General features: G+C 40.4%; 1 protein-coding gene across 1 annotated transcript in view; it reads right to left on the bottom strand.

Moving 5' to 3' along the window:
• Window positions 1-18,450, bottom strand: part of DLGAP2 (DLG associated protein 2) — an 803,365-nt gene that overhangs the window by 404,667 nt on the left and 380,248 nt on the right. The window contains exon 4 of the mRNA XM_090033149.1: window positions 14,804-14,836. Coding sequence (XP_089889275.1) covers window positions 14,804-14,836 — 33 coding nt within the window. The remainder of the gene's footprint in view (window positions 1-14,803; window positions 14,837-18,450) is intronic.

Below are 18,450 nucleotides of genomic sequence, written 5' to 3'. Positions count from 1 at the left end.
TGATGCAGAGTAACCATTAACTTGATTTAAACTGCCAGTTAAGCAAGGTCTATAGCTGTTTTGCTTTGGTTTGTCAGAAAACTGCAAAACTATAAGAATATGCCAATAAATCTAGCCTTTTAATTTTAAGCAAATTATGCACACAAAACCAGACAAACACCCAGATTGTTTTTTCATCACCAAAGTACTTATTTTTCTCTTGAGTCAATGTGATGATCTTAAGATTAGTGAAGAAAGATAAAATGAAATCTCTGGGGCTACAGTTCATGATCACACTGAAATGTTTAATGACCAAACTTAGGGGCCCTAGTTCAGTTCATAAAGTTCATAATTAACAATAATCCACATCATAAATGTGATTCTGTTGCTATAGTTTCAAGTTCTTTTACTGAAGCACATCAAAGACTGGGTTGCTGAGTCTGAATCATCTCTAATATATGAGCACTGTAATCTCTCCAGGCAATCTTTTATACCAGATATGAAGCAATAAAAAAAAAAGAAGATTCTACTTGCAGCCAGATCTACTTTTTACAAATAGAGGCATTCAAATTTGAAAAAGAACATCTAACTGGCAGTATCTTATTTGCAATATTATGGAGTTTAGAATTCTTTGAAGAACATTCAAGTTAAACTTTGAATTTGACAACACTGGTGAAAATTTGCCACACATTAATAATAACAACCTATCATATATGGGTATCTGCAACCCAGGTAGGCAAGCACTTTGTCTGCTTTCATAAAATGCGCTACTCATTAAAGCAGTTTGTACACGTACGAAACTGAGTGTAACACTGCAAGCAGGTCCACTCTGAAATGTGACTACATAAAAAATAATCCTCCTTTTCCTTCTCAATCAACTGGTTTCAGTTGTATTTACATATTTAGAGCCAGGTTTGTGACACAAGGCATTTTTAGTGTTATTGGTGTAAAGATTATAAAAGAGAAAAGAGTTCTATTACAGGTCTACATATCAGCAGACTGATTTACTGTGTTCCAACAGTTCCCTGCATAGAAACTCACTGAAGATAGTGAATTTGTAGGAGTAGCACTGAAGAAAAATACAGGGAGGCAATGGGCTTGTGCACCTGCAGGTGGGAGTCTAATCCAGCTGGCAGAACCTTTATTACAGGGTAATGCTATGTCACAAGAAAAAGAAAAAAGGTGCCACGCTGACTCAGATCTCAGGTGGATGGTGTAAGGCTGGCAATTAGGAAACCAGAGAGCAGGCACATGTATGCATGATCCTCGAATCTGGAAATCAAGCAAATAAAAATGGAAGATGACAGAACTTCTTTTCAGAATCAAAGTAACGTATAAATGGAGCATTAAAGAGTTTTCCTGTCCTTGAACAGTGCAATCTCATTTAGGTTAACAGAAGCATTATTACAAGTCATCATTTTAAAAAGTAATCATTTACCAAATGAAAAAAAGGTGTTCTTAACTACATATTCAATATATGTATGTGAGACAGATTATCACAGACAAATATTGGGTTTAATATTTTACTAGTTGTGATGCCTAAACTAGTGACTACGGAGAAGGGGAAAGCTGATAGAAAATAATCAGAAGATGCAGAAATGTAAACCATTCTGCTTGAAGTTCTGCACTGTAAGACTCTACTGAATATTCTTCGCTCTGTCTCTACACGATTCTCTGACTAACATCAGTAACAGCTCTGCACAGAGTAAGAGTGCAGAATTGTCATGCATCATGAAGGCGATATGCAAGCAGTCTAGGAGAACCCAGATCTCTTCTGCATAGATTAGGCTGTCTCTTCTCAGCCCACTATTTCCAACTCATTTTCAGTTGGCAGTTCCTGATTCATATTTTACAAAGATCCCTTTTGTGCCTTTATAGAATAAGAAACAGAAAAGAAACTACTTCTTAAGAACGATCTTTCAGTACTTCTTAAGAACTATCTTACTCCATTACTGAAATCATCAGGGATATGACTAAGGACCAAGCAGCTCAGAAAAAAAAGCATTACCAATAGCCTTTTATAAATTTTTGTGTGCACAGGTTTTAAGACATTGATAGAGTATATTTGACTGTGATAATTTAATTGTTTTGGTTACTAAAATCGGCAGCAGAAGAAAAGGGGAGGGGTAAATGAGTAGTGGCAGAGTTTACCCCCAGGGTATTGGAGCTGTGGTCACTGTAGCATCTCATGGGTCTTCTAGCCCACAGGAACAAATAAATTAAAATATGGAAGTGGAGGAATGAAATTTCTTTGCTGTAGATTATAACAAAGTTCTTAGTACTTCACATTTCATGATTGCCGTTAGTAACTGCCATCTTTCATCCAACAGGTTACGACATATTTTATAGCATGTATAGTATTTCCATGTAGTATCAGAGGCAGTTTTACATCTCCAATCCACTCCTCAAAAACATCTGCTTCATAAGGCAGAGGTCAGTCATTGCCAATTCCTTTGATTTGTTCAAGATGAAAATCTGTAAAATTGCTTATTAAGGATGGCTCTAGGTCATTTGTTCTCAACCTCTTTAGACTCAAGGCACCCCTTGGAAAGTGGCAGCTCTTAGTTTGCACATTTTTCTATGGTGAAAAAACAAGTCCAATTATTTTGCAAAGAAATCAGAAAGACCACAAGTGAGAATGTTTTTTAGTATTACAAATTCCTATGTGAAATGTATAGGTTATTCTGTGAATAATGTTTGTGCACCTAACTGTGCTACCATTACATGGAACCATTGAAAGGATTTCAAGGCATCCCAGGGAGCCATGGCACCCTGGTGGAGTATCAGTGCTTTAGATTAACCTGCTTCCCTTTTGTCTCGAGGCTACCAAATCCAGACTTGTTTGGTAATATTATTATCTGCATTGTCAGAGTGTAGCCAAAGTCAGTCTACCTTCCCGTCAGTCTACCTTCCCATATCTATTATATGCACAGCAATTGGTAATTGCATTCACAGCTGTCTTCATCTCAATAGTATCTCAATAGTTTTCATTCTGACCATTTTATCTAGTGAAGGCTTCCATACTGAAAGACATTGAACTTCCCTTGGATAGCCTCATTCTTCTTCTATGGCTGATTCATGCAGTGAACATGGTACAAAATGTCTGCATTGTTTTGCATCTCACTGATGATGAATTCTGCCTGTAATGCTGATTTAATTGGCTAGTGCAGGGGGGAGTGGGTATTCTCCTGCCCCACTTTGTCCCTGATGCAACTGTGTGGAGATTGGTACACAACATGTGATCCATCCATTTCCCTTTTAAAGTCAGTTACAAAAACTCAGTTTAGTTTAGCTAAGATAAGGTAGTCTAAAAAGTCTGCATCTTGGAAAAGTTGAAACATGTAACATTACCAATGTGGTTATTCCTCTGGCTGATGATATTAATATTTTTGTGACTAAAATGATACGTGTTGTTATTTGGGCCCCCTCTACATAGTATCTATTGTCCTATTACCTTGTTAATTCTGCAACAAATTTAGACTGGCTACACATGGAAATTAACCATTGCACCTTAAAAAGATCCAACCAGGTATAGTTATTTGCTCAAAAAATGTAATAACTTTATAACTAGTTTCTATCCAGCTTTAATTTGAACATGTAGGCAGTCCTCTGGCTGGGAGACTGCAATTCCTGGGGAAAACCATTCATTCCCTGGGCTGAGTTCACACATCTGTGAAACAGAAGTTGTAGGATTACTTGATCTCCATGTTTTTCAACATTCCTGATGCTTTTTGACATGTTATTTTTTCATATGCATGTGGTAACAAATGAGCACCTCTTCTTCATTATTCTTTGTGTTTTGTGAGTCCTGTTGTGTGTGTGTTACATGTCATGAAGAGAGGAGAAGTGATGCTTTCTATCACTTTCTTTTGGAACACATCTATCCCATGGAAATTTGTGGAATCTCATTGTTTTTAAGCAATACTATCTAATATTACAATTTTAGTATTAAAACAGCACTGAACCACAGGTATTGAGGGCTATACCTTGTATAGGAGGGATTGTGTTGTGAGAAAGGGCAGGGGTGTAGCTCTCTATCTAAAAGTACGTGAAGACGTTACACTTTGATTGATCTAACTAGAATTAGGTCAATCTAACTGCCAATCTGTGCAGACGTTGAGGGAGGTTACAATGAGCAAAAAGTGGCTGGCCCAATCTAATTTAGTTCGCTGAGGAAAGTCATCTGAACTATCTAAGCAGCAGACTTTGCTGAGTATTGTCTGAACAAGGATGCATGTGAAAGAAAAATAAACAGAAGTAGAGAAAGGTACAGGGAAGAAAGCCCCACATAATGTCTTGCCCTGAGAAAAGTTTTGAGAGATAACACAATAGTTTTTAGTTTGCTGGTTCTGCTTAGCTTGCAGGTGCTGGTTAAGAAAGGCTTTGGGACATGGGCAAGGAAACTGTCTCCTATTTGTTCATTCCTGTGCTCAGGGAAACATGACTTTCCTAATAAGCAAGACTACAAAGAAATATGCATCTCTGTCATCACTTTCTCCCCCTAACTAACTCAGTCATCTGTGGTCTTATATATTATTACTTGGGTCAGACGTGTAATGGTACCATAGCTATCTGATCTGATTACGTGTGACACCAATGAGGATCAACTGCCTTTTCTGAGTATAGACAGTCTGGACAGGTAGTAAGTCCTTCCAATCCACTCTTCAGAGGTTTGACTCCCAAGAACCATCAGGGTATGATTAAAAGGAACAAAAGAATTGTGTTAACACATAAGATCAAGGACCTGGTGGTTTCCCATCTGACTGTTGTCAACAACAGGTCCATCAGAGGAACGATAAGGAAACGGGCAATAAAGATATACCCTACCTGCAGAGGCAAGTTTTTTTCCTAATCCCTTCTTCAGAAGTTGTCTTACGGAAGAATGTAGTATAATTTGTCCCTATTAAAGTTGCTTTTCTTTTGGACTTCAAAGCAGCTGTGTATGTTCTTATTCTTCACAGAAATGTTGAATGCTATTTGAACAAACAACTCTTAGTCCCAAAGTTATCTTGTTGACAATGAATTCCACAACCAGGGAATCAGTTACAATTTTTTTGCCTTTTAAATTCTTGAATACGTCTATGCTTGGATATAATATAAAAATGGATAATTGCTAGAGCTCATTTTCCTATAGTATTTGTTGTTTTTTAGGTCTTTTATGCTCCCACTTGTTTTCATGCTCTCTAGACTAAACAGAGCAAATTATTGTAGCATCTGCACAAATGGGAATTTTCCTCTAGGTATCTCAGCACACTCTTTTCTCATCAGAACTTAGTTTGACTATACTCTTTTATAGATAAACTGACCAGAACTGAACACATTGACATTCCAGGTAATCATATACAGTAGAACTGTAATATTTTGTATACCTTAATATATCTTAACACTATTTCCTTTTTTCTATGTGCTACTGCACTGTGAACTCATAGGCTAGGAACAGACATTATACACAAACTGGTTTAAATGTTCAGAAACTGATTTAAACCTGTAACAGAACAGATGTTCAGTGCACATAAACCAGTTTGAAAATGGTCAAGACCAGTTTAAGATAAACTTGGTTGAATGTAGTATCAGACTTAACTGATTTGGTTCAAACTGGTTTATGTGATGTCTGTCCCAGACGCCTTTCTGGTTTAAGATCAACCAGACACCCCCAGCATCCTGGCATTGCTCTCTGGGCTGGGTGGGGTTCTGCTTCACAGCAGGGCTGGCCCCTTCCCTCTGGTCCCTGGACAGAGCTCCTCCAGCACAGACTTGTAGACACAACAGGGTCTGCTGGCTACCTGTTGCACCCCTCTCTTCCCTCTCACTTGCTGCTTAAGCAGGGATCCCTTCCTCCTCTCTCCCACAGCACAGATTATATCCAGCATGTGGAGTGCTAGTTAGTGCTGTGGCAGAGACTGCAGACACAGTAGGGTCTGCTGGCTTCCCCCTGCCCTACCCCCGCCCTCACTGCTTAAGCATGAAATCCCCCCTCCCATCTCCTACAGCACAGCCCCCAGCTCCAGAGACCCTGAGCACATTGTGTGCTAGCTAATGTGGAGAGGTGTCTGTGTGCGAGTCTCCAATTCACTGAGACAGGCTGGCAGACAGAACAGGGCTTTTGGAGCTAATCAACAGGTCACCCTAGTAAGCTGTTTAAGAAGAGTCTGATGTAATGGGAGAGAGGCTATTGTTTTGCTAACTGGGTGATACAGACTCTTATCAGCTCTGGGCTACCTTGCTCACCTGTCAGTTTGCTGCAGGCAGTCTGACAAGCAAGGAGGGAGATTGAAAAGCTCCATATCATCAACAGATGCATGCACTGCACACTCCCCCCTTGCCTCAGAGTGCTAGCAAGGGGCTGGGGGCTGACAACTCTCCCAGCCCTTGAGCAACAGGGAAGAGCCTGGGATGGTGCAAGCAGACCTCCCTAATAAGGAAGTCCTGCCTGGGCCTGGCAACGTCCCCCTCAGCTCAACTCTGTGCAAGGGAAGAGAGGGCTGCTCAACGCCCCCTCCCCTGGCTTCGGCATCTAGCCTGAGCTACTGCAGGCATGTGGCTGAATTTCTTCAGTCCAGAGGGCTTGTCTGTATGGTTGGAAACCAGTTCAGCCTAGCCAGGTTAAAATAACCTGCAAAGGTTGAATTAATTCAGGCTTGGGCTTTTTGAATGTCTGTCCCTAGCCATAAGGTTGTTGAACTAGCCACTGCGAAGCTCAGGTTGTTTTACTGAACCTTAATAGTTTACTTAAAATATAGTAACATGAAAGAATAGTTTCAAGTTGTTGTCCATTGTGTTGAGATCTGTTAGGCCTAGGAAGTTGTACCAAAAATTAATATCATAGGAAAGTGCTTTTGAATGACATGGACACTTGCCACATGGTCGCTACAAGCAGTTCAGGATGTCACTGCACAATCTAAATGACATAGATGTAAATACGCTAGATGCAAATAACCAAAATGTAGGGAACTCCACAAAAAACCCTACAATTTCTCTTGATTTTTGTATAACAGTTCTCATACTTGACAAGTTTCATAGGCACCAGGAAAACTCTACATACCCCCATTTACATAAGACACAAGTGCAGGTTCATCACAGAATTTTTCCAGATGAATCGTGAAATGTCAACTGGCACTATACAAAAAGATATTAGCATCAGGGGCTGCATAATGGCAGATACAACATTGCATTTTCTTCTCAAATGGCAAAACTTCCATTGACATTAATGTGGTCAGGATTTAGATGCATAGATGCTAGGGTTGGAAGAGACCTCAACAGATCATCGAGTCTGAACCCCTGTGTAGGCAGGAAAGAGTACTGGGGTCTCATGACCCCAGCCAGAAGCCTATCCAGCCTTCTGTTGAAGACCCCCAAGGTAAGGGAGAGCACAACCTCCCTTGGAAGCCCATTCCAAATTTTGGCCATCCTTACCGCGAAGAAGTTTTTCCTGATATCTAGCCTAAATCTACTGTGTCAGTTTGTGACCATTGTTCCTTTTTACCCCAACAGATGCCCTGGTGAACAGAGCATCTCTGATTCCTTGCTGCATTTCCCTAATGAATTTGTAGGCAGCCACGAGATCACCTCTCAGTCTTCTCTTGCAGAGGCTAAAGAGGTCCAGGTCCCTCAGTTTCTCCTCATAAGGCTTGTCCTGAAAGCCCCTAGCTATACGAGTGGCCCTCCTCTGGACCCTCTCAAGTCCATCAACACCCTTTTAGTTCATTCACTCCCATTTACACTCAGAACATATACGTTCTAGCATTTCTTCATTCCTCACTCTCTACCAATTGCCCTCATTTTTTTGTTATACACCATATGGTCACAAAGTTAAAAAAAATCATGGCAAGTCTGCATTGACTTTCAGTGTAAAATTTTAAAAAGTGAAGCTTAAATAAAGATCCCTTTTTGTGATGTGTGCTCTGTAACCTGAAACAATCATTTCTGTAACCTGAAACAATCATTTGTATTTTTTCCAACTGGGATACCTTTCATTTTTTTGTCCCTCCAACAACATTTACAATTGTCTAATGTTGTTTATTTATCATCAACCTATTAGCCAATAGTTTTGGAACCAAATGTGTCCACTTACTGAATAAAAACTCATTCAGGGAGAGGAACTATGGGATGGTCAGTCACAAAACCTTCTTAAAAGCATGATCTCTGGAATACAAATTACTATTTAAATAGATAAATGATTATGTATTCCTTAGACTCACTAAAATGAAATAATACCAGTACCATTTAAGTAGATAAGTATCTGAAAGACATAACAGCAACGAGCACTTTTCAATTACATTTGTAAATTATGGGCTTCATTCAATCCTTTCACTAACATGGATATACATGTTACAGCATGCTAGAACCCACTATACCATAACATTGGTGAATATGGGAAGATTCTTCCCTTTTAGCTGTAGCTGGCAAGATAGCCTGAACATGTGCTTGGGGTGAGTGCTGCCAAAGTACCAAAGGATAGGGTTAAAGAAAAGGTATTTGTCATTTCAAAATATCTGCATCAAATTCTGAGTAAAAGTAGGTAAGAAATAGTTGTATGTTAAGTATAATTCATCTCTGATGCAACATTAAGTTGAGACATCACATGTGGCTCTCCACATTCCATTGTCATGTAAAGAACTCCTATGTGAATATCTCTAGACTATTGGAAAAATTCATTTGAAGCAGCTGTACTTTCTTCAGAAGCATTGAAACTATCCGCTCTTCTCATACGCATAATGGCTAAGTATAGACAGTGAAAAAGCCTGAAGGCTCAGTTGATTTAGACTTTGCAGGTTAGTTTAAGCTGCAGAGATTAAACTGAGAAACACCTGGACACACATTTACTTTTGATTCAGGAAATGCAGCCACATGCCTGCAGTGGCTCAGGTCAGAAGCCAGGGGGCACTAGAGTACACCTTTCTGGCATGTATCCAGCATGGGCTGTGTGTTTGCTTCATCTTCCTGCTGTCTGCAAGGTCTCTGGGATTTGCAGTCCAGAATCACAGCAGCAGGACTCTCTAGGGTTGCTCATCACTTTCTTTTCCTGCTTCCAGGTGCCCCTGGGATTTGTAGTCCACAGTTGCAGCCAGTAAATTTTGCAGCAGAGCAGCTTTGTACTTGGGGGAAGCGAGGTTTAACACCCCTTCCTGGCCCCACACCCCAGCCAGGGTGGCCTGAGGGAGGGGAGTGGAGAGGCCTCCCTCCTCCCCCACAACCCTCCTCTGCTGGAGCAGACAGAACAGCCCAGCCCAGGGCTGGAAACCATGCTGTAATGCTGGGGGACTGTGATTTATCTTGAACCAGGAAGGGGATAGAAGTTTCATAAACTGGTTTGACCCAAATCAGTTAAGTCTGATATTACATTCAACCAGGTTTATCTTAAACCAGTTTGAGCCATTTTGAAACTGGTTTATATGCACTGAGCTTCTGTTCTGTTACAAGTTTAAACCAGTTTCTGATGATTTAAACTGGTTTGTGTGGAACCTCCACCCCTGGCCAATATCCCCAGGTTTTTTGTACCACAAAAATAACCTGTAACTCAGGGTGAAAAGAAACTATCAGTACTTCAACATACAGGTTTCTGCCTGACACCCACAAGCAGGAAATATGTTTGCAAGAAAAAGCTCAGGGGCTAAGTACAAACCATCAAAAAGCCCAAGGCTCAATGAGTTCAATCTTGGCAGATAAGTCTAAGCTGCATAGATTGAACAGACATTCATTTTTGAGTCCTCAAATGCAGCCACATGCCTGAAGTGGCCTAGGCCAGAAGCTGGGTCGCGGGGGAGTGGGGAGGGCTCTAGAGCATGTCTCCCTTGCTCAACTGGAGCAGACAACTTTGGCCAAGGCTAGTCTGCCCACTCTGCAGGTGGGGTTTGTTTGTGGGGGAGGTGCAAATAGTCCTGGCATGCTGGGGGGGACTGTGAGTTAACTTGAATCTGGAAGGGATCTGGGACAGAAGTTCAATAAACCAATTTAACCTAAATCAGTTAAGTCTGATATCCTGATCCATCCAGGTTTATCTTAAACTAATTTTGGTCATTTTGAAAGTGGTTTATGTGCACTGAACTTCTGGGCTAGGGACAGACATTACACATAAACCAGTTTAAGTGATCAGAAACTGGTTTAAACCTGTAACAGAACAGGTACTCAGTGCCTGATTGAATGTAGTATCAGACCTAACTGTTTTGGCTCAAATTGGTTTATACAATGTCTGTCCCAGACCCTTTGCTGGTTTAAGTTAAATCAGAGACCCCCAGCATCCCGGCATGCTCTATTGGTTGTGCAGGGCTCTCTGCTGCACAGCACGGCTGGCCCTTCCTCTCTGTTCTCTAACTGAAGCCAGGATGGGGCATGGCCAGATGGCCATGGCCATGGCCTCTGAGGCCAATTCCTCCCTCCATCTCCTCCCCCCGCCCCCTACTGGCAAACCTTATGGACCACAGCTGGGTTTTGCAGGCCCGAGCTGCAACTGCATGGCTTTTCTGCAGCCAGGAAGAGACAGAGTTAATTCCTCCCTCTGTCCAGCTTGCCTGCAGCCAGGAAGGGGTAATTCCACATTTGTCCAGAGTAGGGTGGGGGGAGGCAAAACCCATACCTGTGAGCCCAGAGCTAAGACCTGCTGGACTAGACTGCAAGGTGGGAAGACTGAGGAATGAGAGCCCTGGAGGGCATCATTCTTCCCTGCCCTTTGGTAGTGACTGGCAGGCATGCTCTAGCGCCCCCTGGCTTCTGGATTGAGGCAGTGCAGACATGTGCATGCATTTGCTGGTTTAACAGATTAATGTCTGTCTAATTATTAATTAGGTTAAGCTGCACAGTTTAGATTAACCTGCAAAGAGTGAATCACTGCAGGCTCAGGCTTTTTGAATGTTTGCCTTTAGCCATGTTGTGTTACACATTTGAACTGGTTTTTGATCACTTTTACCAGTTTATGTGTAATTTCTGTCCCTTGCCAGGTTGTGCTCACAACTGACCTACAGGCAAAAGCATAAAACAAGAATGTGGTTGTGAAACCTCTGGCTACAAAATGAACATCTAAATGAAGTAACTCTTTGGAAAAAAATATTTTAAGATCTTAATTGTCAAGTCTATACCCAAAGCTGTTGACAAATGTATATTTATGATACATTTACAAATAATGATACACAATAAAACTGCACTGAAAGATTATTAAAAATTCCAAAAATAAACCACTTAAAGATTAGGAAATGCCAAAATGAACGATGACTATGTAATTTTAGGTCACCTACGTTGTGCTAATGTCTTATGGCAGCCTTTAATTGCATAGTATCTACTTTATTTTTTTACCCACAGGATCACTGCTGCATTCAGGCATCCTCAGTACAGAATGGATGATATGAAGTTAATGAGCAGCTATTCAATATTTTGTTTTCACCTCAAAGTTCAATATGTGACTGAGTATCTTATTAACTCCAAGCTCATTAAACCCTGTTCTAACAACTGAATTAGTAATTAAGTCATCATAATGATGTCCACACATTTGCATTATATTTAGTTCCTATGAACACCCTCATTCAGTGATAATTCCTCACTGACAACTACTTTTGAGATCTGTCAGTTTTTAGTTCATTGAACATTTGCTCTGTCAATACCGTACACTGCTAACTTTTTAAACCAGAATGTTCCTTGACAAAAGTACCCAGGAACAACGTAATGATACAATACTAAAAGTTAAAAGCTCTGAATGGAAGTGAAAGCTTTATGACCTGCTGGAGTTTGTAACAGTACTAAGGAATTATAAATGTAAAAAGTAATGGAAAAATCTGGCTGCAGATGCTACTCTTGAATATCTGGCCCTTCTCTCTCCCACCCCAAGGAGAGATAGAGGCTGTGTCAATATGATTTCCACTCCACCCCTGCAAGGTATGAGCAAGTATCAAGCAGAAAAGAATGCAAGGAATTAAGACACTGCATGGGGAAGTGGGAGATGTGAGTTCAAATCCACTCTGGCTAAGAAGTGTTTCTAACCCGGATCTCTGATTTTCTGGAAAAAGTGCCCTAGTTGTTAGGTTACTGGGTCTTCCTCTTTATCCCACCACCTGCATGACCTGCCTGACCTCAATGTCCAACAGAGAATTCAGTGTTTTTTCTCAGTCTAAAAGATCTGGGAATTATGCAGAATTTATGAGTTTCCAAGATAAAATTGAATCCCAACTGAGCTTGTGTGGAGCTAGGCATCTAGGAGGGTTTTCTACATCAGTTCTGAGCAGTAGGCCAAATTTAGTCACCTAGCAATTTCTTGAGGCCACAATATACATGCATAAAGAATTTAGATATCCTAGGCCCTAGGGTTTTTGTGGCAAAATAGGCCCTGGATACTCTCAGTGTTTTCTCAAGTTCTAGAAAATAGATACAGACAGGTATAGCTGTAGCAATGAGGTGTGGGTGCCTGTATTACATTGGTAGGTCTCTCTACTGCTCTTACCCTTCCCTGCCAATATAAAGCACTCCACAATCATGCCAAGGTGGAATTCCTACACATATGGTAACTGCCAACATGGCTAATAACTGGGAGAAAATGATGACTTCCAGACTGTCTAAAATCCCTAGGCCTTTACAGCTTGTGTTAAACATAAAAGACTTAAACAGAGTGAAATTATTAACATCCTTTGCAGACTGGATACAGGAGGACAAACACACGCACACTTACCAGGAGGCAATACAAGCAAATCATGTAATAAATGACTGAGACATGAAGTATCTAATCTGATGATTCATGCTAAAGTTTAGAGATGATCCAATTTACGAGCAGACATCTCACCTGCAATAAAATGTTCTACCCATATGAAAAAAAGGCAGCCATTCCACCCCCACTCCTCCCCCCTCAAATAGATAAGCAGCAAATGTCTTTACTAATTCATCTTGAAGACTTGCTTTTTAGATGAGCTCTGGAGAAGAACCTGACACACATTTTTCCAATGTTGCTCTATTGTAGAAGAAAAGTGATCAAGAATCCAGGATTGTTTCAGTGGCTTTGGAAGAAGAGTGATGTTTATAGTGGGTGGAGACAGGATAGCCCAAAGTCTGAGAGGCAGTGGTGCTGCAGTGTGTAATACTGGGTTTACCATCTTAGAGAATTTGGATCTAAGACTTAAGTAGTACTGCATAACCTCTATCTAAAAGGATGTAAGTAACATTTCATAATCTCGATGTAAAACAAAATAAAAAAGGTATAAGGATAGGATAGTCATGGTTCAGAAATTACATTTTTGAAAAATGAGTTTAATAAAATTGACAGCAATTTAGACATGTTGGCATTTGAACAACTGGATTCTTTTTTCCTATCTCAAGAACCTTACCCATAAACTAGTGGGAATAAAGCATATGATTACCTTTTGACACTAGGGTTCTCTGTATTACATATACTTGTCATTAAGTTTGGACAGGTTTTTTTCTGCCCTCTGGCAATTCCCTTTAAAGGAAAAAAGGTTTTCTTTTAATTTATTCATTAGGGGGGTTATAGAAATGAAAATGTTGTAAAATCAGATTACCTTGTTAAATAGACAATATTAATCCAATATACAAGTGGACAGTAAAACCATATCCCAAAACCAGCTTGCTATCTTAGGCCATGGATCTTATGATGTCTGTTTTGCCCCTTCAGATGTATATTTGTATGCCCCTAAAATTTTATCTACTATCAAATAAAGTACAGTGCAAAAGCATTAACTAGTCAAGAGATAAAAGCAAAACAAAACCTCAAAACAAACTTCTCAGACAATTATCTATCAAGAATTCAATTCATGTAAAAAAGTCCCTATAAACTTGTATCATTCGTTGCAAAGATCCCAAGTCAATGACATGGCAGATATCTTTATAATTCCTGAATATCACTGATGAATATCATCTGATGGAGTAGATTGTTGCCTATGAAAGCTTATGCATTTCTGAATGAGTTAGTATCCAAGAAACCACCCAACCCTGGCTTCTGCCTCTTTTCAAACTACAAGGGCTAACTAGCTCTATGAATACCACTGATAGCATCCCCCACCTTCCATCCAAAATTGTTAACATCTTCATTTGTTGTCAAAAAATCATGCTGGGTATGTAAACTAAGCATCTAGCAAATAGTCAAGATGCCAGGTCTATTATAAAGGATGCAGTTGGCTCCTCTATGGACACAATCTTGGACTACTTTCTGTAAGTACAGGATAGTTAGCTGTGTTAGTCTAAAGTTAGGTAGAAGGCAGGACACTGCATCAAGGGGGAACAAGTTTTTGTAGGCTACGGCCTACTTTGTCAGATAACGACTCATTCAAAACTTCATAAGCTTTTGTAGGCAACAGCCTACTTTATCTTTGTTATTGCTTAATTATCCTCATCTCAGAAGCAGTATTTATTCACTTCACCTGTTAAAAAAACTGACCCATTCTTTGTATTCTGTAGGTTATTCCACATATGGAAACATGACCCTTTACAGGTTAAAAAATGTTCATGTATATATTCTTTGATCCTCCCCCCAACCCCCTGCAAGGTGATGTCCTCAAGTGCCTTGTCCTACTGTTTTTATCCCAAACTAAGCTAGCAAACATACACTAGAAGGAATAAAAAGCAAAGATTTCCATTTTTACTGTAATGATAAATTTGTCCTTTAAGACCATTTCCTTCTGCCTGGAGCATGTACTGTGCTTTGCTTGGTTTAATTCAATTCATTTTTGGCATCTAACACAGAAAAGTATGTTTTTCTTTGGTTAACATCATTTCTAATACCATTCTCAATCTACTCTCACCCATAAAAATGTACTAACAGTTTAAACAGATCACTTGACTCAAGACTTAGAACTATCACCTTTGAAAATGATTAAGAATATGGAAACACACTCACCTTCAGGCTCACCACAGAGCGTACACTGTGACTCTGCAAAGAAAAATAAAAAAGGAATCACTATTTCTGCTTATTTTCAAGACTGGTGTGCTTGAGAGATACCAGATCATAATCACCCACAAATTTACCAAAATATTGCAAGTTCAAGCATTGCATGAATGTGTCATCGAATTTTTATTTCACAAGAGCCAAGTTAGCAGTAAATGCTGCAAATTAACCTTCAGTGAAAATTGTATAAGAAATTTAAAAATAGGTTAACCCAAGATTTGATTAAACAGTAAGGGACTAAACAGTTTACACATCGCCCTATGGCGACACAGCAATCATGTGGGTCTATATGTGATCAGCAGGTACGTTGCTGTAGCAGTGCGCTCCCCATTTTAGCGTGCTGCTACGGTGCCATGGTGGCACAATCTAACCATGTGCTGCGCACATGGCACAGTATGGATGATTATTGCACTGTGCTTGAGTACTTCTAAAAAGTAGTACTTTTAGAAGTAGTACTTCTAAAAAGAAATACTCAAGCACGGTGCCATAGCAACATCTCCTAACTGTAGGCAAGCCCCAACAGTTCTACCCTTTCAGTTATATCTATGAAGCCCTAGAGGTCATGTCCACATGAACGCAGATACATTTCCCCAGGGACCTTGTGCCACTGCTACTTGCCCTCAGGGGACACCCAGGCCACATGCCGTCTGCTGCACAGCAGGTTCTCTCACGTTATGTGGGGTTCTGGGGGTCTTGGGGAAATGCAGCCATAGTGCTCCTGCAGCTGGAAGCCTGGTTGGCAGCCAGACTGTGGCTCCAACAGGCCAGGCTCTGGTTTTGGGCAGGGTGCACTGCTGTCATGTGCGCCACTCTGCTTTTTAAGGCATGGGGTTTTTATCCCAGGAGATCTGGGGTCAGAAAAAAACCCTGCGCTGCGGTGTGTGCGGTGCCACAGATTCATTTGCGGCACCAGATACTGCATGTCCGTGCTTGTCTGGACGTAGCCAGAGAATCTATCTGGAATACATGCATGAAACAAAATGTTCATCCTATTAGCATTTTTCAATACAGCGTAGTGCTGTGGGTTATTGGAAGGAAAAGTCTAAGATATTCCTCTCTGTCATATGGGGAATGGGGTGTGCATAGGAATCTTTCTTGCATGTAAGGTCATCTGGCTCTGCTTCCAGCACACTCACCCCCCACACCCCATCTCCATTTCATTGACAAGAAGAACAGTCAGAGAGGTCAGCTCTACAGCAATCAGGGGAATAGAAAATTTCTGCTTTTTGTGGTGTCTCATCTCTTCGTAGTCAGCACACAAGCATCTGGTGTTTTAGCTGTGTTTTGCCCCTTGCATGTTGGCTGCATTTTACCTGGCATTTGGCTGAAGAATATCTTGCATCTGAAAGCTTTTTTATTGGACCACCTGCATGGTTGGAATAGATATCACTCCAAAAACTACTGTTGCCTTGCTCATATTTTGTATGCAGTATGCACATATATAATATATTACATGTATACATATAAGTCCTTTAGCTGAAATACTGCCACCTTTGATATGCCATGTGGCATCTTCCTTCAACTGTAGGCCAGTTCTAAAGATTAGGATAAAAGGTGAAAAAATGCCATGCACAGTTGAAATCACAGGGAATTTAATTAAGTCTGCAGAATATATTGACCTGTATTAGAATTAGCCCTACTCCTAAAAGTACAGCATACTTTAACGAACACAAATGGCCAGGTCCCATTTTACTTTTTAAATGAAAGATGGCATCTCCAACAGCAGGGAGCCTGCTGGAGCCATATTAAGACAGAAGTTTGATACTGACTCACAGGGAACGCTGCCATATACTGAATCACCAACACCGAAACATGTTTTTAAATGCTATTCCCATATGGTGATAAGATTTTAACTGAAATTTCTATATTTTTCAGATGGAGCTTTATTTTTAAAACCCTTTCTCTATGTCAAAATGCCATTCCCCATTGCTATTTTTAAATCTACCCTGAAAAAAGAATAAACTGCTTACTAGCAACATTAATATAGCTAAATCACTCCTATATCATGTCTTCAAGTAAAGTTACATGGATTTGGATCAATTGCTCAGTACTGAAAGTTTAGTGATTGAAGACAAACATTCATCACTCTAGTTTTGTAAAATAAGTCTTCCATTATACCTTAGATGTTGCTTCAAATAAATAAAATAATTCTTTTTTGTAGCTTGTTCTTTCTATTTGTTCTAATATTTCTTTCCAGCAGAAACTCAACAAGAGGTCATTTTGATGCATGTTTTAATTTTAAATTAGCAATTAAAATGTTAAAATTGTGAATGAAATATTAATCACTTAAATACCCTAGTAATATTTTTCTCACTATATTGTCAAAGCAATCCCATAATTTTCAGCTGTAATTCTTTTTTACCTTTTATTTCCTTGTTTTTGCTATGCAACTTAACCCTAATACTACTTCAAGATTATTTTGTTCATTTGGGCTGCCTATAGATGTGCTCATTCATGTTCGAATTAGAATGCACTGGAGCATACCCAATTAATCGAGTCTGCTCCATGGTCTAATTAGAATGCTCCAGCATTGCCTCAACATCACATGTATTATGCCCTCCCTGTTTTTCAAAATAGCCATGGGGTTTTTAACTAAAGCTCTCAAATAAGTCTGAGGGCTCGTTCTAGGGGGCAGCTTGCTCCTGCTCGACCCTCAGGCACTGCACTGGTCTCTGGCTACTCATGATGGCTTCAGCATGCACATGTGGGGTGGGACTATGCTGCAGGCTCTTCCCACCTCTCTTCACGCCTCCTTCTACTACCACCGGGGGTAGGGAGCCCATCCAGCCAATCCCGGGGCTGGAATTTCCCAGGCTCCCAAACTGATTTTTGAATCCTGAATCCCTCTGCTGGGGATAAACCCAGACTACAAGTACGGTGTCCCGATTGCGACAAAATTGATGGTAGTTTCTGGTAAGGTGTCCTTGCTGGGACAATCTTCTTCAAGAGTTCAGGCAGAGTTTGACATAGGACACCCTGAAGGTAAGTGCCCCTTAAACTGTGTGTTACAGACAATAGACTGAAAGAGGTGAAGCAGTGTAAAAGCTAATGTTTTGTACAGCTTAGAGTGAGTAACACTGTCCTACGTGATGCGGGTTGCTATTCAGAGCAAAAGGTGGATTCACCGACAGCCACAGCACCACTAATAGATTGAAAATGACACCCTAATAGAAAACTAAAGACCTACCAGAATAAAGCTTAAAACCTGTAACTTAAAAGAGATGACATGGGCTTGTTTCTGGGTCACCAGAGGATGAAAAATGTACTTGCAGTGATCTGAAGTAAAGCAGGGGAAGCAGCTCAGAAGACTTTTTCCTTTAATGTCTTTCATGAGATGTCATTGAGAGGGGCTGCCTGGTTGTGTGCATTTTTGTCATATTGATTGCTGGGGAAGAATTGGACTTGGATCGAGAGCTTTTGGCTCTCATGCTGATCCTCTTCTTTCTATAGGATACTTGTCAGTAGGATTTCACAGAGTCAATATTATTTTCTAGAGTTCTCATCATCTTCCAAAGACTACAAACACACTATTCACTGATGCAATCTCTCTCCTCCCCTTGGTCCCATAATAAGTATGTCTCAGTGCCAGCATTCCCACA

The sequence above is a fragment of the Crocodylus siamensis genome, chromosome 1, assembly GCF_052110815.1.
Source record: "Crocodylus siamensis isolate JL-2025a chromosome 1, ASM5211081v1, whole genome shotgun sequence".
Lineage (NCBI taxonomy): Eukaryota > Metazoa > Chordata > Crocodylia > Crocodylidae > Crocodylus > Crocodylus siamensis.
Note: the sequence above shows the minus strand (reverse complement) of the source record. Positions and strands in the feature narration are given on the sequence as shown.